This window comes from Sylvia atricapilla, chromosome 5 (assembly GCF_009819655.1).
Source record: "Sylvia atricapilla isolate bSylAtr1 chromosome 5, bSylAtr1.pri, whole genome shotgun sequence".
Lineage (NCBI taxonomy): Eukaryota > Metazoa > Chordata > Aves > Passeriformes > Sylviidae > Sylvia > Sylvia atricapilla.
The window spans coordinates 55,453,836-55,477,458 of record NC_089144.1 but is presented as its reverse complement, the minus strand read 5'-3'; the positions used below and the strand labels follow the sequence as shown (position 1 = coordinate 55,477,458).

The window sequence follows — 23,623 nt, the reverse complement described above, 5'->3', positions numbered from 1 at the left end:
CAGCTGGTAGATAACATCCTCATGTGCATTCAAGTGACTGTTGAATTGTTTCTCTCTGCGTGTTTTCCAGTACTACATGCCTTTTTCCAGTGCTACATGCCCTTGTGATTTTCAGTAATGTGTTGGTATTCATTTACATCCCCGTGCTGAACCATCAGCAATGAGTGATTGAGTTCCAGGGGCTGTGAGGCGGTGTGTAATTTGGCCTACAGGCTTATCTAAACAAAAGAATGTACAACAAATAAAGGCAGCATTAGTGCATTTTGAGTGCTGATTGTTTCAAATCAGATACACAGGAAACCAGATGTTGAAGTTTATCTAAAACACTTGCAGCCCAGTCTGTAACTGCAGCAAGAAGAGTGCTCAGCACTTTTTGCATGGACTTAGCAACGTGTCTGCAGCAAATACAAATTTATTCTTATTCCTCTATTCACCTTTCCAGATGTTCTTGTATTTCTTTTCTGCTTGCAAATACCACTTAATTAATTTTGGTGTGAGTCTTCAGGTATTTTGGGGCAAAATGCAATTCTTGTACATTGCCCTGAATTTAAATCAGCTGCATCTTGAATGATGGTAACTAATTTAGCTGCCTAAAATTAGGTACAGAAAGTAGCCTGAGCTTTTTTTGTAGTTCTAAGAGATGGGACAATGTGAGTATGTGGCATTTGCAGATGGCTTTGAGTGTGTAGTTAGAATGTAAAATCACAGCTTCAGATGCTCAGATTTGTGGCAGTTTTATATAAAATGAAAGTAAAAATCTTTCTCTTATTTGGAGTACTACTGAGTACATTCCTGACACTACTGTAATGTCACGCAGTAATGAAGAAAAGCTCTTATAATTTCGGTAAAGGAATTACTCAGTCCATGGTAATTATGTTTTACTGCATAATTCCAACATGACTCCTCAGAGGAGCTGGAATACCATTGGCCTGCTGAGGTGAATGATACTAAAAGCAACTAGAAGAGGTTTTTAAAAGCAGGCTGTTGTTCAGGTGTCAGACCCTTCCAGGCCTCTGGGCTTTCATAAGCTGTTGACTTCCCTTTATTCCTCTGAGGAGAGTAAGGATTTGGAGATCTCCCAGTCTAGGCCCCAAACCAGTTTGCCTCTATGCAGCTTTACAAATACAGCATTTTTAAGTGAGGTGAAACAAGCTCCTGACCCAGGAAAGTAGACAAGACATAACTGATCTCAAAGGCAGTTCATCCCTTCAGGTAAAGGAAGTGTAGTTATCGCAGGGATTTTCTGTCAAGATGCAGCCTTGCATTTGAAATAAAATCATATGTTTATGTCCTATGTATTGATGATGTTGAGTAGAGCAGCCTGCTCTATGAGAGGGTTTTAACAGCTTCTGATCTGAAAATATTGAGGCGACAGTGGGACTGAAGGAACAGAGACCTGCTTTTTCCTCTTTTTTTTTTTTTTCTTTTTTTTTTTTTTTTTTTCACTGTCTTTATCTGAGAAGAGGATTGTGCAGCGTCTTGTTATTTTGTCCTGCTGTTGATAGGCATTGGCTGTTTGGGAATGACCACAATGCAGTGCAGTCATATTTTCTGTTGCATTTGTAATTTGGGAGCTTGTCTTTCCCCCATAACACAAAGACAGAAGTTAGTGTAATAGAGATTAGGACCCTAAGGTTAGATTAAAACCAAACAGCATTAAAAAAAAAAAATCTCTGGGTTATGTTTTGCTGTGTTTATTTCATGACTTCACCGTTTTGGAAATTAAAGGTGTATATGAAACTTAGTAGTTTTTTCTCTGTTCTGTTTGACTTAATCAGTTGCTCTGTTTCAGAGATCCCTGGGTTTATGGCATTCACTGGAATTTGTTGTACTGTGGTAGATATTCATTTTTCAATTTTCTCCTTCCAACTTTTCATGCCCCTAAAGTTTTGTATATTTTATGATAATACCAGTACAATTTCTTCATACTCTGAGTAGTAACACATGGAAGGGAAGGATGGCTCCTCTTCTTTTCCCTCTTCATATTTCCTTGCCTCCCCTGTTTAATACTCTGCAGCATCAAATGCAGGGCATTAATTACCATAAAGGCAGTTTGGACAAGGAAATCTTATGAAAATAAATATAGGGAGGGAAGGCAGTTCTTCTGGCTTGAGCTGCAGCTGCCTCAAACTACCATCTGTGGTAGCTGGGCCTTACAACTTTGAGTTTTATTTCTGGAAAACATCACTGCCATGTGTTGAACATATTATAATGCTCCCCGTTTCCTCAAAGTACAAGCACTATCATGAATGATTATTACAAATTACTTTATTGCTCAGGAGCTTATGGCTTCTTGACATTAAAAAAATCGTTCCTTTTAGTGTGATTTTTGGTTTATGACTGAATGTTGCTGTCTAAATGAGTTTTGAAAGTTCAAAGAAAGTGAGTTGGTTCCAGAAAGAGTGTTTTGAATAAGAGAACAACTGCTCACAATTCTGCCAGTCACTTAAAGGACAGAAAATATTCAGAAAATACCATGTATTACATGCATTTACCATTAGCATTCATTTAGGGGCCAGAATACATTATTCATGTGTTAATATTTTAAAGCAGAAACACATAGAACTACTGATTCCTAAAAGCATGGGGAGAAATCAGTATTAAACAACTTTTATTAGGGTTGCATGGATAAAACAAGTATTCTCTGGTGACAGCTTAATACTTCCCAAAACTAATAATTTGAATTGAGTCAAGTGGCTCTGAGATTAATAGGGAATCTCAGAATATCACCACCCAAATATGATGAGCCTCAGAGCTGTGATGTCTGCTTTAACTTGATATATTAGAGCAGCACTTCTGTGAACAGCTCTTTTTTCTCTTAGTACTTTTGAGAGAAATCCAGTCTGCAACCAAAATGGCACAAGTTGTTCTGTCCATGGATCTGACCATGGAAGCCTGGAGTGGCAGAGGGGAAGCAGTGAGGCAATCTCTGAGACGTGACCCAAATACTTAATTTTATGGAGTTAAGTACACAAGTTCCATTCAGCTGATAAAATCAACGATGGAGTATGTGTTGCACAACTCCTGTTTGTGTAGAATTCGTAATCACATCATTGCCTTTTTCCAAATGCTTGCAGGAATGAAATGTGCCCTCCTTGTGGAATGAGACCACTGCAGAATTGTCACAGCATCCCTCACCAAAGGGAAAATTTGAATGCTTTTTGCCTGGCATAAAGACACAGCAGAAGCTTGTCCTGCTTGTGTAGGTAACCAGGCAGAGGCTGTTGAATCCCAGGATGAGGTTCCCCCCCATCCCAGCAGAAGGTACCTGGTCAGAGAGCAGGCTCCAAGTGCACCCTGCAGGAACAGAAGAGCTGCTCAGCTCGGCATATGGGAATCATGAGGAAGTGAAGGTTTTGGGACTGGCTCCTGCTGTCGTCCCCCTCTGCTCAGAGCCACCGTGCTGTGGAGCACACTGCAGTAGAGAACACTTCTCAGAAAAGGAGTTAGCAAGCCAAATGTAAACAATTAGGGTTTTCTGGGTTTTTTTGGAGTGCCTGGATGCAGATTGCGAACAGCAGCGTGATGGGTCAGGGAGGAGTTTGATAAAGCAATAATAGACCAAACCCCTAAAACAACAGAACTGAAATATAATCCTATTACTTCTTATGGCACATGTGTTGCAGTAAGTTTAGTATCTATGCAGTGCTGTGAAAGAGGCAAACTGCCATGAGTTAACTAGGCCCTGCTCTGACCCTTTCAGCAGTTCTTGTGGAGTAGGAATTGATAGCAATGCAGAGTTTTCCTCTTCAACTGATGTGCCTTATATGGGCACAGTGATTTAACTCTGCCTTGGCCCACTCCCAAATTTTGCTAAGTTCCTGTGAGGAAAACCTTAAAAGCTCAAGCCAAAACTTCCCCAGCTGAATTCTGCAGAGGTGATCATGTGCCATGTTACTTGTTCAGAGATTGGTGCTTCCCAAAGCCATACTTCAAATATTGGATCTGTGTGTTTCAAGACTTTGTCTGGCCTCAAAGTATGAGGCCACATAGCTCTCTTACAGGAAGAATGTCTTATCAGGACAAATGCAGAACTGGCAGGTCTCACAAAATAAGGCTCCTCTAGAACAGCCAAAGTGTTTCAGTAGTGCTGGGAGAGCACAGAAGTTCCTGCTCCCAGTGCTAGAAAGATCTGGGTTTCCCCTGCACATACACAGTTTACTTGTGATTAAATGCAGCAGAGGTAAATAAAATAGCTTTGTCACTTTGTCCTTTGTCAGTGTTTACTTATACCATTTGATAATTCTATTCCATAATTTTCCCTCCTTGCCATGTGCGTTGTGGCTCTTCAGTAGTGAGCTCTGCTGTTGTAAGCTCTCAGTATTTGCCTTGAACTTAAATGCAATCCAGCTAAAGTGTTGTTCTGGAATTAACTGGAGATTTCAACAATTTAGTTTTCTAGGAGGCAAGGCTTATTATTTCTGTCACGTGGGTTGTTACCACAGAATATGCCAGTGACACGATTTAGTCTTGCTATAATGCCTAATTTTAGTGATTCACCCACACTTTTTCCCTCCCTTGAATTTATGTCATCCTATCCATTTTCCAAGCTCTGTCAGCTCATGTGCCAAAGCTTTCAAGGATGATCAGAATTAAAATTTACAGGTAGCTTCCTTAGAAACTGTTAGGATCACCAAGAATCATGAATGAAATTGCTTTTAGATGAGAGCAATTTAAGCTAGATATACTTTAGAGCTTTTGAACCAAGTTAATGTGGAAAAATAAGGAAGAGAACTTGCAGCAGAAATAGCTTTTGAATATTGAAGCAACTGAACTTAAGCAGGTACATGCACACTGCACACTTATGAAGAAGTCAGCCCTGTATTAGATGGAAATGAGTTTTTAGGGTAGATCTTTAGAAAACATTGCATTTTACCACTTACAGGGCTAGCTGCACTTCTGATTTTTGTAGTGCCTCAGTGAACTCCCTCATTAGTTGGCCATTATGTTTTTCAAATAGGTAATGATATTTGTACCTTTTTGACACATGAGCTAAACTCCAACACAGCCTGTATCCATAGTTATCCTGCAGAGCCAACTGCATGCAGCCACCTTCAGCTTCCCGGCTCATGGCAGAAATTTGGAACACTGGTGGTTATGGTGACCAGAGAGCACTTTGGTTTCAAGTGTTCTGTTTGTATAATAGTACTATTTTATTTAAAAGTTTTGAAGGTATTAAACCATACATATCAAATGGTGCTGAGTGAGGAAATGGATATCTGATAGTTTCCATTGTCATGCCCACATTAATATTGCAGATGTGGTGAATTTCTGTTCATGGAGACAACCCTCAAGAGGGCAAAGCTTGCTTTAAAGAGGTTCCTTGTGTTTGAACTGTCTATGTGCCATAGCAAGAGCTTGTAGGTTTGTCTCTCTAATGTATTTATGATCTCTCTGAATCGTTTGTGCAGTGAGGAGACACTTGGAAGGGCACACCCCAGACATGTCACGGGCCAACAGCTTCACTGATGACATCGACCTGGTACCTGAGGAGTCCCCACTGCCAGCAGCATCTGACGTGGCACAGTGAGTGAGCAGAAGCTCCTTAAGTGATCCCAGAAATGCTTATTAATAATGGGGGACACCTCTCACCCAGTAGCAGTTATTCTTTGGCTGGCTGGCTGCACTTAAAGTGGTTGTGAGTTTGATCTGGTTTAACTAAATGGGAACATTTCCTGCCAAATGCCAGTTTAGCCTTAAGTTTGGTGGAAGTAGCCAGAAGCTTGGAAAAGCAGCACTGCTCTGTGATGAGTGGCTTGCAGTCTAGGTGTCTTTGTTTTCCCACTTTTTAAGGCAGCTGGAACAGTTCCTGAGAGCTGTGAGCTTTACAGATGGTTTTATACTTCTAGACTTCTCCATCAGGTTAAGCTCTAAAGCAGTCCTGATATGAATTGATTGGACACCTAAATGAAATAGTCATTTATAGATACAGCCTGAAAATAGAAAGGCTACCTCATGTAATATTTTTATAAGGAAATGACGTTCCACAAATATGACAGTGAAATTATTGTCCAGGGAAGAAAATCCCCATCAGAGAGTTCACTGCAATTGTTAAATTGTTGCTTTTACTTGTCTTAGCAAATATTTCTGGAAATGAACAAAATAATCATGCAGGAAAATTCTGTGTTATGCTTTAGCAAGATCTTGAGTGACCTTCATGCATTTGTCCTGTAATATACCTCTCCAATTCTGGGCACGGGGATTCTTGAGTAAATTTCAAATGCAAAGCAAAGCACTAAAACACAGAGGAAGGCCTGGATGGAGCAGAGCATCCAGGTGCCATAGCAATGTTTTATCACCCATCAAAAACTGATACAAATAATGCAGGTGAGTTAGCAGGCTCATGAAGGTCTGACTGATGTTTGGGGGTTATGATAATGTTGGTGAAAAACTCACCTGAGATCACTCTTGCTAGAGAAAATATGGGCTTGTCACTGGAAAAATCCTTTAGTAAATATCTGAAGTTAAAAACAATAAAAAGGAAAAAAGAAAATTTGTTGCCTGCCTTCAAATAGGGAAAAATATCTACAGTGGTGTTCAGGATTAATTCGAAAGCAATGTGTTTCCATTTTATGGTGTGATTGCCTGCAAGAGGTTTTCTTTCATGTTCTATGTTTCCTTTCTGTCCAGGGAACTTGTATAGATGTCTGCTACACCTATAGTAACTGTACTGTCCTTTCCTACCAGATATCCTGGTCCTGTATTTCCTCAACATTTAATATTGGCCTTGCTTTCTAATCAGAGAATTCTAAACTGTTCTATCAAATTGGTCTTTTTCCTTCTTGTTATTAGCACGCTGCAAGCAAAGGGGTTTGCATTTGAGGAACAAACCCCCTCAGTTCTAGTCTTATTTCTACTCTTTAGTGTACGAAAAGTGGTGATAGTGTGACTTACCTTGTGTAGTACAAACTGTACCTGCATTTTTAGCTCCTATTGGTGTTTCAATGCATTTCTCCCTTGTGGGGAAAATAAGGTGTAGCAGAAAGGTAATCAAATGCACCAATGGAAAAAGAAATTAAAATATGGAAGGATTTAAAGTATTGTGCTGCATGGTTTAAAGCAATATGCTATGAAAGCATTGATTCCTCTTGATGTGGATGTCAGGTGCATAGACAGAATGATCTTGAAACTGCTGAGTTAAGGATTCTTATATTCTAACCCCGTGGTAAAAATCATATGTGTAAGTTATAGCTTCTAAATATTTGCAATAAACTTCAAATGTGTAGAAAACATAAGGCTGGAAATTACAGATATAAAGGTAAGAACAAAGTGAAAATATTATTTCATCTAGTTCTCTGCTTCTAAATCAAACATAGAACTGAAAATGCTATCACTGATCATCTCATTTTCTGTGTCTGCATTTCTGCATAGTAGGATGCATTCATTTAAAAGTTCTCCTGATTGTTGTGCAGAAGTGCATAGTGTCTCCTTTAAACGGTGAACTTTACACGAGAAGCACAGAACGTGTTGTGTTTATTGATCCGGGTTTAAACTCCAATTCCAATGCAGACAGTACGATTCTGTGCTCTCAATCTTACTGAAGAACAGTTCGCCTTCTCACCAGCAGCTCAGTCCCACTGAACCTAATTCACGTTTCCTGCTGAATTTCGTGTCGGCGAATTACGCACTTGACGTAGTTTACGCAATCCCGTAACAAACGCGGTTTACGCAATCCGCGTAATTTACGCCATCCCCGTAACGTCCGTGATTGACGTAACCTGCACGAGCTGCGTTACTTCCATAAACCCAATTAACCGATTTTATATATATATACACCACATAATGCAATACATAATAATATATTTCATATGGATATATCCATATGATGATGTACATTGATATGTAATACGTGTTGTATGGATGTATTTGCCTGGTATGCGCTTCAATATTAGGTACAGTCGGTGTAATTATTTATCTTGTCTTTTGGCAGAAGCGTCAGCAGGTAAGTCTTGGTGTGTGCTGCACTGGCTTTGGTATGTGAGCTTTCCAAAGCAGCGTGCCTTCTGCTTTTCACTGAATTAGGCCAACAAATCTTCCTCCTGGAGTCATAAAAGCAGTCAATGATTAGACAGAAGTGTTCCAAGAGTAAAATTCAGCCAAAAGGGGGTGTGGGTGCGTATGTGAACAGACAGTGAGCCTTCCCAACTTGCAAAATACATGAAAACTTGGATTTCACATACTAGTTCATGCCAGAGTCCCACCATGATGACAGTTTCACATGAGGCGCTTTGTGAACTCGAATTTGACTTTGTGGAGCTGCCAAAAGCTCAAGTTTTGTTTGTCTTCAAGTGTTTTAAGCTACAAAATCAATCCTGCAGTAAACCTTTATTTCAAAGTCTGTAACTGGTCATTTTTAGGCCTCCTGCGTTGATTATTAAACATGGTGCCAGGTTTACAAATGTAATGTTTCGGGGGTTGTTTTCTGAAATGTGAAGAGTAGATGCTTATGAAGTCAGCTCTGTGGATGGATGACAGCAGAGATGCTCTCTGGTGACATAAACTTTGCTTTAGGCCACACTCTCTTACAGATTCCCTCTGTTGCGTGGGAAGGGCAAATGATATCCCAGGAAAAGAGATTTCCTACCCTTGAGCCTCGTTGCCTTAGGCAAACAAACCCCTGTTGCATCAACCTACACGTGTGTAGCAGCTTTGTGTCATAGCAACTTGAGTTTTGCCAAGCACGCCCCAGGCTGCTTGAAAACTGCTGATATTGTTGTTTAAGGTGATATTTGCCTGAAAGCAAACAAGTTCAGTGTGTTGCAGCACTGCCCAGGTCTCAGTGGTGAGTGGATACATCCACCTGTGGAATTCTGATGTGAGTGGTCCATGCAAGGCTGGAGAAGCTCAGCTGCCCTGGGAGAAGCTGTCAGTAAAATCAAGCTGGGAAATGGCGCTTGAGACACCTTTCTGTAGAAACACAGCTACTTTGGATGCCTTAGACAGCTGGGATGATGTTTGTTTTTGGTGAGCTCTGCACAAATGTCAGCAGCTCCTGAGCCAGGGGACAAAAGCATCACATTCAGTTTATAACTTTGTGGCTTCCTGTAGTTCTTGCTGAGTATCTCTGGTCCATTTCCTCAGGGGCCAAAAATCCCTTGTGCTGCTGACCTGGTAGAGTTGTGTTGGTTGATAATGCCTGCTTCTGAGGTGTCCAAAGTTGAATAAAAATGATATTGTCAGAGATGAATCAGTTATAAAATATAACTGTATATGAAATAACTATATTAATTTCAATCAGTTGATGAGTAGTTCTATTTTTAGCAAGAAATTATTGGACTGATGTCTCACTGCCTGATGTAACTACTCAGCTAGTATTTCAAAGTCTCTGATGAACAGTCAGAAGGGGACTCCATCAGTGCATCACTGGAGTTCTGCAAGAGTAAAGGAGAACCCAGTGACTTCAAGACTCAATATTTTAATTTTTTTATCTCCAGCTGGTTCTTTTTTTATTGTGATGACATGAACCCTTAGTCATGACAACATCTTCTGTCATACACACCAGAGTTAACCTTCCATCAGGAAAGGGGATTTGGCCAATAGAGTGCACTGAAAGAGTACACCAACCTGGTCTGAGATAGCACAGCCTCTGAAAAAAAACATACACAGCAGCGGTATTAGAGGAGACATCCTGTTTTTGTTTTTCAGAGCTCTGTGGTTTAAAGCTGTGGTGTCTAAAGTTCTTTCCACTGTGAGGAAAAGCAAAAGTTCGAAATTCTATATGTCAGCATGGTTAAGCAACTGTGGTTGAGTGTGCATTTTGTGGCTCGCTGAGGTCACACCAAGGTGAATGCCAGCTGGTCCCGTGGTAGGAGCAGGGCAGAGCTGCAGCTCAGCCCTGCAGGAAACCTCTGGCAGGTGAGATGTGCTCACAGTGCCCATTGTGAGCTGTGGCTGCCCTCGGGGGACAGCTGAGCAGGAATTCCTCAGCTGGAACAGGAGCTGAGAGCTCCACCTGTTCCCCGCAGGGAGAGTGGGGCTGAATCGCGTTTCATGGGCTGAGAGTGAGACCAGCAGTTGCTCTTCTCAGAGTCTGCCCACAGCAGAGTCAGGCTGTGCTTAGCAGCCTTGGGTTCAACCCACCCCTGGCTAAAGCCGTGCTCTGCAGAGGTTTAGAAAGCATGGAGGCACTTGTGTTGCATCCCTGTGTCTGTCCTGTGGCTGTGAAAATGGCTCACTGCTTCAGTGTGAGGTCTTAAAGTAATTCAGAAGCACAGACCAGAATGTGGAAGCAACCTGCTATCCGCTGTTCCCACCTCCTTTTTAGGAGATTTTATTTTGAGCTCACAACACAAAACTGGCTCTTAGATTGTACAGGGGAAATTTAACCTACAAAAACATCAGGAAAAGCACCAGCATTAAAATATGGTTGCTAAACAATCAAGGGAACCCTGAGGAGGGGGGAAAAGATAGACCTGAGGTGAAGCAATGGATGTAAAACAAACCTCTTTTAATGGGGGAAAGTGAGACCCTTAGTCTTGGAATCTAGCTTTTCTCTTTAAAAACGAGCTTAGGAGCAGTGTTGGTTTGTTTCTTTGTTCAGGAGTTGGTTGATTGGGGGTGAGTTGGTTTGCTGGGGGTTGTTTTGCTTTTTTTGGCGTGTTTGTGTTTTTTTTTTTTTTTGTGTTTGATTTTTCTTTGTGGTTTTTATTTTCCCCAGAGCAAATCAGTTATCATATGATTGGCGGATATGAAATATGACTAATTTCCTTTACTGTCCATTAACACAGAAATTTTATACAAAGTGAATGGGACAAATGGTAAAACTTCTGCAAAGGCTTGCAGTTTACATTAGGTGTTGTCAAGAGAAAAGGATCGTTAAGCCCGTGAAAAAGGATGTTAAAGCCATCTTGTGACTTTCAGACTCCCGGTATCTGTAGCTAGTAGTGAAGGCTTTATCAGGGTTTTAAGAATATTTTTAATTTTTGTCCTTCTTTCTCTGCTTGAAAATCTAACTGTGCAACTTGTAACACTGAGCACTTTTCAGTTTCTTATGGTTTTGGTCTGTCTCTGCCAGCTCCGCTGATCTTTGTATTTTAGCATCGCTTCCCCCTCTAGTTTATTGCTTTTAATCTTACGGAAGGAACAGTTCCCCTTGGCACCAGCGGCCCGATCCCGCCGAATGCAGTCTGTGTAATTTAGGCAGCCGGCGCGATTTACATAGATTGCGTAATATACGCAATTGGCGTAACCTTCGTGAATGGCGTTATCCGCGTCACCGGCGTAAGGCGCGCGGGCACCGCGGTAACCGTGGCAACCGAGCGGCCGAGTCTGTCACCGCCGGGCGAGGGCACGGGCGACACTCGGGATTGGGGAGGATCAGAACCCTGGGCGGGTGCACTGCACAGGGACGTGTGACTGTGTCTCTTGAGTAGAAATCACCAAAGGGCATATGTTTGGTGTTCCCCCTGATCTGGTGGTTTTGCAATCCTTGGCGTTTTAGCACTTCTCCTGTGAGGTTCACTGGGATGTGGCTGAGCTGTTCCTGTGCCTGCCCTGGTTGTAGGCACCTGGTTGTGTTCATTGTCTGCTTGTGTAAAATACCCGGAGGCAAAGGAGGAGCAGGGAGAGGAATCCTTGGTGCCTGCAGCCTAAACCTTCGGGCCATTGCTGAGGATGGTGGAGCTCCATCGACCAAGCACAGGGCGTGCCTTGGATTGGCAGCATTCAACACAAGAAACACTTTAGAAATTGTTTCTGTCTGTTGTCCTCCCCTTTTCCTTCCGTGGCTGCTCCCGTGGCCGAGGCAGCGCCCATCTCCTACAACCCAAAGCAGAACAGGGAGTGCAGGAGCCATGAGGGTCAGAACAGCATGGAGAAAAGCTTGAAGGCGTGAAGACACCATTTTTTTGGCTAGAACTTGGAGAGGGTAGAGCTGAGCTAAAAAACAACCGTTCTAAGGCAAGAAGCTTTAATTTGAGGTGAAGAAGAGCTGAGTGTTACCTCGGTGTCCTTCTGAGCAGGGACAGCAGCTCTGCGAGCCAGAATGCTGCCTTCCACTTGACAGTCACTGTCAATCCTTACAGCCTCCTCTCTGAAGAGGTGACGTGTCTGTCTGTCATGCTGCTCCTACAGACATCATTTCTGAGCCAGCATCAAGCTGGGGAAAAAAAAGAAACAAATTGCAAGTGAAAGTGTAGAGAGGCCACTGTGGTTAAGTGACAAGTTGTGATGGGTGCATTAGAGGACAAATCAAAACTATTAATGTGTCAGGAGCAGTTCTGTAGTTAGAAAATGCGAATTCTGGGTGATTTCTTTAGTATTTCATCATGGCAAATCTGATGAAAATCTACTTTGGAACTTTCATGCTAATCTGAACAATAATACACTGATCATCAATGGAAAGGGCATCATTTGGTGATGGTTTTTCATGGTGGAGTTGATAGAAACAAAGGGGTTGGAGTTTGAACTACATTTCTAGGCAGGAAGCAGGTAGGCTGTCCACTTAACCTAAGACCGAAGGAGGCAGAAATTTTTTTGTGTTTTTTAAGTGTTAATTTGTCTATTATCAAGGGTTGCTGCAGTCTTGCCTTATTTGCCAATCTCTATCCAGTCTTCTTCTGTATTTCCTGGTCAGGTGCCTTTCCTTCCTGAAATAGAAATAATTGCTCATTTCATTCCGGTGGCTTTTACAGACTTTTGTACAGTGCAACATAGTAGCCAATGAAGCCAGACATGCTCTCACTGCGTGAGAGGATGTTGGAATTCCTATGATGTGGCTGAGTCACTGGAGCTGCTTTTGTTCTATGGGATGGATTGAAGGCTACGGATTGTTTATGGCAGCCCCAAACATACTTCTCATGAAGTTTTTTGGGTCTTCGAAGTTTTGTGAAAAATACTTTTTTCCTAAATTCCACTTTAAAGAAAAATCTTCCAAGGGAAAAAGAAGTTCTTTAGTAAGGCAAATGCCATTTGCATCTTGGTTGTGTGTTTAAAAACGACAGCCATTCTCATTCTTCAGTGAATGCTGTGACCCCTGGTTATTCAGCTGCAGTAAAAGTAGAATGTGAATGGATATCCTTCATCTTTCTTCTTGTCTAAAATAAAATTCAGGTGCTTTGCAATGAGCAGGCATCTCTGTTAAAACCCTCTTATTGTGTACAAGGTGTTTGCAAAAAAGATGATGATGTGTCTGATTAATCCTATCTTCCCATGGCTATTTCTTGGGTAGCCCTAGCAAAACTGAAGGGGGATGTATTCTAGACCTGAAATTTCACTTGTTTCTAGATATACTATACCATATTTAATTGTCTAGATTGAAAGCCATGCCAAAAAGACTCTGTGATAAATCAGCACATAATTTGGGTTAAGTATTAATTACTCCTGTTTCTCTCCCTGGGAGGTAATGAAGCCAGGGCCTTGGGTTATCTTTGTCTGGTGGTGTTTGTGCTTGCTCCAGGCTGTCTGGAAGAACAGACCAAAGCTGCTCCCCACCTTACCAGAGCTGGGTTCTGCAGGGATTGGGGGCTGCCCTGGGCGCTGCTGTGTACTGGGGTGGAAAATCAAAGTTGCATTCGAAGGAGGGGGATGCTTCATGGTTAGTCTTGGAATCTAGCTTTTCTCTTTAAAAACAAGTTTAGCAAAAGTGTTGGATTGTTTTTTGTTTGTTTTCTTTTGGGTTTATTTTTTTTTCAGAAGAAATAGGTTAGTTAATGATTGGCAGATATGAAATATGACAAATTTCCTTCATTGCTCATTAAGAGAAAATTTATTCAAAGCGTATGGGACAAATGGTAAACCTTCTGCTAAGGCTTACAGCTTCCATGAGGTGTTGTCGAAGAAAAGGATCGTTAAGCTCGTGAAAAAGAGGATGTTAAAGCCATCTTGTGACTTTCAGCCTCCCGGTATCTGTAGCTAGTAGTGAAGGTTTTATCAGGGTTTTAAGAATATTTTTAATTTTTGTCCTTCTTTCTCTGCTTGAAAATCTAACTGTGCAACTTGTAACACTGAGCGCTTTTCAGTTTTTTATGGTTTTGGTCTGTCTCTGCCAGCTCCGCTGATCTTTGTATTTTAGCATCGCTTCCCCCTCTAGTTTATTGCTTTTAATCTTATGGAAGGAACAGTTCCCCTTGGCACCAGCGGCCCGATCCCGCCGAATGCAGTCTGTGTAATTTAGGCAGCCGGCGCGATTTACATCGATTGCGTAATTTACGCAATTGGCGAAATTTACACAAATGGCGTAACCTTCGTGTGTAGCGTAACGCGTGTGAATTGCGGCAACCTGCGTGACCGAGGCGACCTGTGGCGCTGATGTAACCCACGTCGTCAGGAGGTTATACGTATTGTGTATATACAATAGACAGACCATGCTTTATTTATGTAATATAAGAATTAATATTCTATATATATGTCATATGTATTATACGATATGCATAATATATTGTATGTATATATAAGCGATATATGTTTTCTGTAGTCTATATATTGTACACTCTGTTATTTATATTTACTACCTAGTGATTGGATTGCTGTCTTGTTTAGCATAATTGAACTGACTATAAACTCAGGAATAACACTTTTATTACCAAAATAGTGTCCCTGGGGTAACCCACAGTACCATGAATGAAGGGCATGCATCTATACCCATCTTGTTTCCACGTTTCTCGTTGTCTGTTGGCTTTTGACGCTAATTCCCACTCTCAAGTGCCTTGAACACATGTATTACTGATGCAACTGGTTCTGCCCTCAGCATGGCCCTCCAAAACATTATTAATTGCTTCAAAGAGGTATTTTAATGAGCATCTGTCAATTCTGAACAGAAAAAAAAATAGGTTAAATAGTGAAAATGAAATAGGCAGTAGTAATTGCTAATCTGGCTCTATCCTTTTTTACCACTGTATGGTCTTGTGTTAAATTGCCCTTTTTAGCAGTACCCATTTTTGTCTTGTCACTTCTAATTCGGAACACTTTAAAAGTGCTGCTTTAGAACTTATTTCAGCACCCCAAGTATTTTTGTGACAACGGGATATGAAAGCAAGGCTAGCATTAGTATAAATTGGTGCCATTATGCAATCACCTTTTAGAAGTAATTGACACTGATTCTGAAGGGGGTTGGAGGTATTTTTGAGGTTTCATTCTGGTCATCGTGTATTTTTGCTCTTTTATTCAAAAAGTGAGAACATTTGGCCAGTGGAGGGCACTGCTCCATAACGCAGGAGAAACAGAAACGTCCCTTTCTGCTTTCCAAATCCCATTTGTCATTTCAGCAAGCTTACTTAGAAATAGAATTTTTCTGCATCTGAATTTTCCCAATGTTAAATTGGCAAGTTGCTACACTAAGAAAAATCCCTACTATGCTTAAACATCAGTTTGATGAGAAATCTAACCAACCCCCAAAAGCTCAGCTTGGTGTGGTGGTTAGGCTTTCTATTCTGCAAAAGAGACTGTTGTAACAGCCCACTGAAGGCTGTCAAAAAAGAACAGAATGCATATTATCACATAAACTTCTATGCAGCAGAATTGCCAGATCTGATGGAAAAGATTGACTTAAAAGGTTGCTTTGGAAACAGAAACTTCTACAAAGTATTTTCTAGAATTGATTTTTTTTTTCTTAATGAGTTCTCTAATAATTTCACAGAATTTTCAAGTGTGAATAGAAGTTTTCATGGCGGAGGTGTGAAGGGACTCTGGGATGTATGGCTGTAAATATCTGTCTTGGGTAAGAAATAGTTTACAAAGAATGCATCTGTTTCCAGATAAAATTAAAGCCTCGCGTTTGTGGCTTTGCTTTACACAGAAATAATTGATCTCGGTAGCAAGTTAGAAAGTAGAAAAAAATTGTCACCTCGAACATTTGTTATTGGAAGGGGTGCAGGGTGCTGGATTGGATTCCTGGTCTCCAGTACTGGCACCTGTTTTCTGTAGTGTGAGGACAAAGCCAGGGAAAGGGGAATCACATTGTAATTTGTTTGGATGTGAGAATTTGTCAAGGTTTTAGTTTACATTTGAGTTAGAATAATATTTAGTTCTGTGACATTTGACAACATTGTAATTGCCTCTACATGCAGCTGTGATGGAAGTTTGGAAAAGCACAACATGAAAGGGTGTTCTTTGCTGGAGGTGACAGTGCAACCCTTGGTATCAGACCACCCCAGCCTGTCAATTCCAGGCAAAATTAAAGTGTGCCATGTGTGGCACTCGTGTTTTGGGGAGGGGAGGATCAAAACCCTGGGTGGGTGCACTGCACAGGGACGTGTGACTGTGTCTCTTGAGTAGAAATCACCAAAGGGCATATGTTTGGTGTTCCCCCTGATCTGGTGGTTTTGCAATCCTTGGCGTTTTAGCACTTCTCCTGTGAGGTTCACTGGGATGTGGCTGAGCTGTTCCTGTGCCTGCCCTGGTTGTAGGCACCTGGTTGTGTTCATTGTCTGCTTGTGTAAAATACCCGGAGGCAAAGGAGGAGCAGGGAGAGGAATCCCTGGTGCCTGCAGCCTAGACCTTCGGGCCATTGCTGAGGATGGTGGAGCTCCATCGACCAAGCACAGGGCGTGCTTTGGATTGGCAGCATTCAACACAAGAAGCACTTTAGAAATTGTTTCTGTCTGTTGTCCTCCCCTTTTCCTTCCGTGGCTGCTCCCGTGGCCGAGGCAGCGCCCATCTCCTACAACCAAAAGCAGAACAGGGAGTGCAGGAGCCATGAGGGTCAGAACAGGATGGAGAAAAGCTTGAAGGCGTGAAGACACCATTTTTTGGCTAGAACTTGGAGAGGGTAGAGCTGAGCTAAAAAACAACCGTTCTAAGGCAGGAAGCTTTAATTTGAGGTGAAGAAGAGCTGAGTGTTACCTCGCTGTCCTTCTGAGCAGGGACAGCAGCCCTGCGAGCCAGAATGCTGCCTTCCACTTGACAGAATCACTGTTAATCCTCACAGCCTCCTCTCTGAAGAGGTGATGTGTCTGTCTGACATGCTGCTCCTACAGACATCATTTCTGAGCCAGCATCAAGCTGGAAAATAAACAAAAACTCACAAACTGCAAGTGGTAGTTAATGCTTTCAGTGCATTAAAGGATACTGCATTTCTCATGACTTGGCTGAGTCACTGGAGCTTCTTCTGCTCTGTGGGATAGACTAAAGGCTACGGATTGTTTATGGCAGCTCCAAACATACTTCTCATGAATTTTTGGGTTTTACTGATTATTTTTTTTAATTATTATTATTTTCTCTTAAATTGTGCTTGAAAGAAAAATCTTCCAAGGGAAAAGGAAGTTCTTTAGTAAAGCAAATGCCATTGAGTGTTTAAAAACAATACTAATTCTCTTCGTTCAGTGATCTCTGAGACTGCTGGTCATTCAGCTGCAGTAAAAGTAGAATGTGAATGGATCTCCTCCATATTTCCTATCTAAAATAAAATTTAGGTGCTTTGCAATGAGCAGGCATGTCTGTTAAAACCCTCTTACTGTTCTCAAGAAAATTTATCCTAATTTGTGAGATCATCTTCTACCTTCTCATGGCTCTTTTCTTGGGTGGCCCTAGCAAAACTGAAGGGATGTATTCTAGACCTGAAATTTCACTCATTTTTTAATATGTACTATACCAGATTTGATTGTGTAGATTGAAAGTAATGCTGAAACACTAATTGGTAAATCAGCACACAATTTGGGTTAAATATTAATTACTACTGTTTCTCTGCCTGGGAAGCAATGAAATTGTTGCAGCCAGTGTTCTGCTTTGCAACTAACATATGTCTGTGCCTAAATAGGGCTGATATGTGAAATTTCTGCTTTGGTCATTTGACCTCTGCATCAATCTCTGTGCTTGAAAACTCCATTTGATAAGTTACTTTCAGGAAATTTAAACTATTTCAATTCTATAAAACCTGATGGTTCCTCATGGATTTCTCAGCTTTGACACTTTCACAGCTGCACATGTAAAATCTTTTTAATAGGCCAAAACCTGATGAACTCCAAATGGGGACAATGAAAGTTGCTTTTCAGGTTGGATACACTGAAATAGATGCCAGACAAATACCAGTGCCAGTTGCTTGTCTGCTTTTTCTTTTAGTGCTCTGCAATTTGGAGAAGCCATTATACTCTCTCTTTTCCTCCAGATTAAACCCCCTCTCTCCAGGGCTGCCTTTCCCCCTTGCCCAACAATGCTTCTAGATGTTATCACCACGTTCTCAAAAAACTTTGCCCTAATTGCTTAGCTGTTTGTTTGTATTGCTAAGACAATTTATCTCTGGTCTCTGGGTCAAAATGAATTTATCAGACCATTACAGTACAGAAAGCTTAGTATGTGGGCACTGAAGCTTACAGTCATTGCACGCTATATTGAGTTCTGTTCCTCCCAGTGCTCTGCCTGTTTGCTCCTGGCCTGCTGTAATGGCATTTTTCATAACTCACTGATACTTATCTCCCTCCTTTAGTCACTCAGGCTGCCTACACACAGGCACTGGCAAGAATAATAAGAATAATAGATAATCTTTTTTTTTCTTTTTCTTTTTTTTTTCCTAGTTAGCTGTCTACAATTGTGTGGTGCTCATTAGTATAAAAAATATGCTTGAAAACTAAGCTCCAAGAGCTGCTGAAGCTGTTCCTATGCTGATTTCTCTTGCTCTGGCAGTTGCCACTGAAGGATTCCTCCCATTGGGTTCTGTGATTTGTCCCTGCAGTAATCCAAATCCAATAATACAATGTAAACTAGTTTTGACGTGTTCCTGTGCTTACTTGGCTACTTTGTTATTGAAAAACCAAATTGCTTCTAATCTGAAATGTGTGGAACTTGCAGCATTTACCAGGGATTTCAGATAAACAAAGCAAGTGCTCTTCCTGTGTTTAGTTTTTTTCTTACTCCTTTGATACTGTGGCTGCTGTAAATTTCATACTTCATTTCTGAATTTTGTAGTTCATGGAAGTTTTACATCCTTTCTCATCTTGACAAAGAATTGTCACTGGTTTGGTTTTTTTATTGTAGGAAAAGTTTCAGTTTGATTTCTATGCATAATCTTTTCTGTCTAACCTTGAGTGAAAGGCTTCTGTTAGTCTATTGTTGTCCACCTGCCAAGCTCTGATTAAATTTTAATTGAGAAAACAAGCCTGTTAGTGTTTAACAAGCACTGGGCAAGAGGAACTTGCTAGCCAAGGAAGGGCTGTGGTACCTTGAGGGTTTTGACTGCAAATCCTCTCTCTGCCCCCTCTTGCAGGGAAACCCAAAGTCAGCTCTAAGTAAAATAAGGTACAATTTATTGAGCTAATTGCCCCTGCTCTTTCTATACAGCACTGCTCTGTCAGTGAGGGAGAATTTCTTCGTGGCAAATTTTCTCTCAGCAGCACAAATGGGTTGAGCCTGTTTTGTCTTCTCATGCTTGTCTCTTTTCCCCCTGCAGCTCCTGAGGCACAGGAAGCAAGTCAGTTCCTCAGGATGGCAGATTGACTGGTGCAGTGTGACTGGCGAGGGCAGGGTCTGTTGTTTGTGGTAGAGAAGTGGACAGGAGCTGGGAAGCTTGTGGCTGAGATGGGGGGAAATGGAAGCAGAGAAAGCAACACCTGTCTGGATGAAGATTTGAGGGCCTCTCATTCTCACCCAGAGCGTCCTCGCACATCTTGCTGGTCACTTCAGAGCTCACCTGGGCTCCCCTCATAACCCCCTCATCCTGTCACCAGTCCCTGCAGCTTCCTCTCCTTTTTGAGGGGTGGGTGAAGTGTGTGTATATGTGCATGTCTGACAAAAGCCCTGGACAACAAAATTTGACTTTGCTCACTGTGCTGAGGAGCCTGGACTGAGCTCTGACTTCTATTTCAAGCTGAGTTTTGCCTCTGGCTGGTCAAAAATCTGAGTTTGTGTCCTCAGATGGCCTTAGACTTTTCCCAGGAAGAATGTGTAACATCTGCAGAACTTGGAGAGAAATCTTTGTCTTTTGTTATCAGCACATCTCCCCAGCGACCTCACAGCAACTCCCTGCTGGATGTAATCGATAACAAGGATAAAGGGGGTTCCATTCCCTTCCAATTTACAGTCAGCCCTGTATGTACTTGATTAAACAGAGGCTTAGAGATAGAACCATGTGGGTTTGGAGCTATAACCACATAGGTAGCTATTGGATTTCTGTGAAATTTGTCTGTACTCTGACTTACAGAGGTCTCTCTTTCCTGTGGTATTATATTACACCTTGTTAGATTTCTTTTGTTGTTTGTTTGCCTGGTTGTGAAAGCAAACCAACTGGTGTGCTTGAACCCCTGGATATTTACTTGGAGTCTAAATTTAATTTTATCACTCATGCATAGTATTAAACCCTGAAAATTAAGGCAGAATTATCCTCCTGCTTACTTTATAGCAAGTCTCTGTGTGTGATGAGTAAACACACTGTGGGTGGCCTAGAGTGAAATAAAATTTCAGTGTTTGTTCGTAAGGGCAGATTTCTTCCCCTTCAAAAGATAAACACCTAGCCACAGTTTAGCAGATTTTACCAGCTGGTTTAATTGATGCAGGAAGCAAATATCTCACAGATGAATGTAGAACTTCTTAAAAATTTTGGTATTTTCATAAGCATATTGTAAAGCTTTTGGAGTCCTCTAGTGCTCAAAATATGACCCTTAGTTCAGATGTTTGGATTAAAGACTTTACTACAGCCCATACCTCAGACCTCTGCCACCAAATTGGAAATATAAACCCAAAATATATGCCCTTATTTTATCCATTTAGTATTTATCTCAGACAAGTATTATACAAGAAAATTACAGCAATTGAGAAAAAAAATCCTCATATTATCACACACTCATCCTCTCTTCAGTTTTATCAGCTGAGCCCTAATAATGAACATTTCCAAAATCTCCAGTTTCAGCATTGTGACGCTTTAATGCATGAGCTAATGAAGAGCTGGAGGTTATTTAATCTTATCTTTGCCCTGTTCCTTGTTCAGAAAGTGCTTATCTCTTTCACAAATAGAAGGGGCATGAGCTCATTAAAGAACTTGCTATTCATGACATCACCATTCTCCTCACTGCTTCTCCTATCCTTTTTTCTTCTAGTCTGAGCAAGGTGAATATCAGTATCGCAGTGTGACAACAACTGTGCTTCTCCCCAGGCAATGGGTTTCGGTCTGTTCTTTGGTTTCAGTATTCTTGTGTGCGTAGCAAAGAGACAGGGCAGAATTGACTGACAATTCAGGTGGATGACCCCATCTTTAATAAAGAAATATTCTTCCTACTTGTGCCCATGGCTTTCTTATCAACCTGTTTTAAACTGCCTTAGTTTATTGAGGGGGGGAGGGTAGGAAAGTGAAGGAAGCAATTTAAGTCCAAGGTCTTTTGGTTTACACTGTTAGCTCTCATTTGAGTTCTTTTGTTTAAACACAGCTGGCCTGTCTTGGGCTAACCCCCAGCTGTGCTCTGGCAGGTGAAATCTGCAGTTGTGCTGCTGAAGCCAGCAGTGGAAGTGCACAGAGGTAGGGAGAAATCTGAGGAACTCTGATATTAGGACATTAGGCCAGCTCAGTCTCCAAGTGCAGTGGATTAACTTTCTCCGTGAGCTCTCTGAACCCAAATTATTAAATGGGCTGTAAGCCCTGGTGTTTACACAAGCTTGTACTGAGGGGCTGAGCTGCAGTCCAGGAGCTGTCTTGTAGCAGTCACTGTTAGGCAGGATCTGAGGGTTGTGGGGGTTTGGGAACACTGCACAGCAGCCTGTGGGAGAACACCCTTTTGATCAGACACAACCCACAAAGTCCAAATCACAAATGGGAAACAGATTTTTGGGTCTTGTAATTTCTTCTTCATATCACTGGACTATCTGTGCTTTGTCATCCTTGGAGATGCCAAGGAGACCAGTGAATGTGTGTTTTTCTATCACTGAGATATTCTGATAGCCAAGTTTAGTCTTCTGTGTCTTAAAATCTGCCCCTTAGTTTTGAGTAACAAACTAACGGACCTTATCTTCATTTCCTTCATATTATTATGGAAATATTAAACACAGTGCTTGATCACTACCTAATGCTTGCCATGTTTGTTGTGGTGTTCTGCCAAACTGCATTTTCTACAAAATCCCATCTTCATTCCTCATTTGTACATGCCGTTTTGCAAAGTATCTATACAGCAAAGGATGGTAAAAATTGGTCTGGTATTAACCATAGCTATGGGGCTGTTATAATTCTATTTTTAACAATCACATGGCTCTTATGTTTTGTTGATGTCAATCATTTGCAAGAATGTTTGATGTAGGCAGAATTTAACCCTGCTTTCTAAACGAATTTTTAGTTTGAGGCAAGAAGACAAGAAGGCTAGCATGAAAAATTCTTATAAAATCTTTTTCTAGTTTTCTGTTTGTAGGTCAAAGTCAAGAGAACTTTGAAATGATGATGTATTAAAAAATGCTGGGAGTTACAAAGCTAAATGACTCCGTTTATCCAGACTTCTCGTTATAGACAGTAAAATCTTTTATGATTATGCAGACAAGAAGTGAACATTTATCTTCAGGTTCTTGTTGATACCTGTCTGTTCTTAGTCAGTAACCATGTCTTTAGAACAGTAAACCTTTCATTGTCTGTCTGCTCCAGAGAATGCTGCTTTCCAAAAGCACAGTTGTCAAAAGTATGTCTGTAATGTTGTGCTAAAAGTATTTTTAGAGGGAGTAGTCAATGGTGCCAGTGAGGTGTTTTCTTTTAGGGGAAAAATGCTTTGACTCACTGGCAAAAATTCAAGTGAATCTCCATAGAAAGGCAGAAGTTTGATGTTGATTTCCCAGCAAAAATGAGATGTGAACTAAGGGAACATATGGCACCTGACTGGAAATTTGACTCTGTGGGGAGGTTTTGTGCAGTTTTCCCTTTCCTATACGAAGAAATGCTCTTGTAGGTTTTCTGTATTTTTGCTTAGTTCTTTAAGTTCCTTAAAGAAAAAAAAAAAAAACAAAAAAACAAAACCCTGAGCTAATTAGTGACACTTTTAGCTTCACTCTGAATGCGCTAAATAGAAAATGTCAATTCTTGCAAGTCTGTCACTTAGCGTGACAAGGGGTTGATGTCCCTTCTCTACCTGTGTCCAAACTTACTGTGCTCATTCTATGGTCACAACAAATGCTTTTAGAAGTACAACAATAGCGCCTTTGGAGCAGAAGCTTTCTCTTCATATGGAATTTTTATTTAGCAATGATAACCATTGAAATAAAATGCAAGACAGTGTAACTTCCAAATACTTTTTAATAGTACGGCTTTATTATTTTTTTTAGGATTGAATGAAGAAATGTGATGCAAGAGGACTAAAATGGGACTAGAGAAGGGAGTAAAATGAGGTGTTAAAAATCAGCTGGTTAATAGGTAGTAACAAAAGAGGATTTTAGGAAAATTCTATTGAGTCTCAATAAACAAAAGGAGTAGGAAATACAATTACAGGAATTATGATTAGGACAATTGAAAGTTAGGCCTCTTTGGACAAAGAATAATAAAAAGCCACAGATGTGCCTCTTTTCTTTCGGTCGGGGGGTGGGGGGCGGTGTTTGTTTGGTTTCGGTGAACTAACATTGGTTTCTTGCAGAACTCCCATGAGTGATGAATCAGAGGAGTGTATTTTCATTTCCTTTTTATGATTCAGAAAAAAATTGATACATGAAGATTCATCTAGGTCTAGTTTTGTGGAAGGTGTGGCTCAAGAAAACTGGTTCCTATGAGTAAAATACCTGTCTGGGTGGGGGGGGGTCT

The 23,623-nt window shown here is 41.1% G+C and overlaps 1 protein-coding gene across 1 annotated transcript in view; it reads left to right on the top strand.

The window, feature by feature from the left end:
• The window catches only part of LOC136361547 (potassium voltage-gated channel subfamily KQT member 1-like), a 409,686-nt gene that overhangs the window by 65,988 nt on the left and 320,075 nt on the right, over positions 1–23,623 (top strand). Inside the window, exons 11-12 of the mRNA XM_066319554.1 lie at positions 5,412–5,526; positions 7,931–7,942. Coding sequence (XP_066175651.1) covers positions 5,412–5,526; positions 7,931–7,942 — 127 coding nt within the window. The remainder of the gene's footprint in view (positions 1–5,411; positions 5,527–7,930; positions 7,943–23,623) is intronic.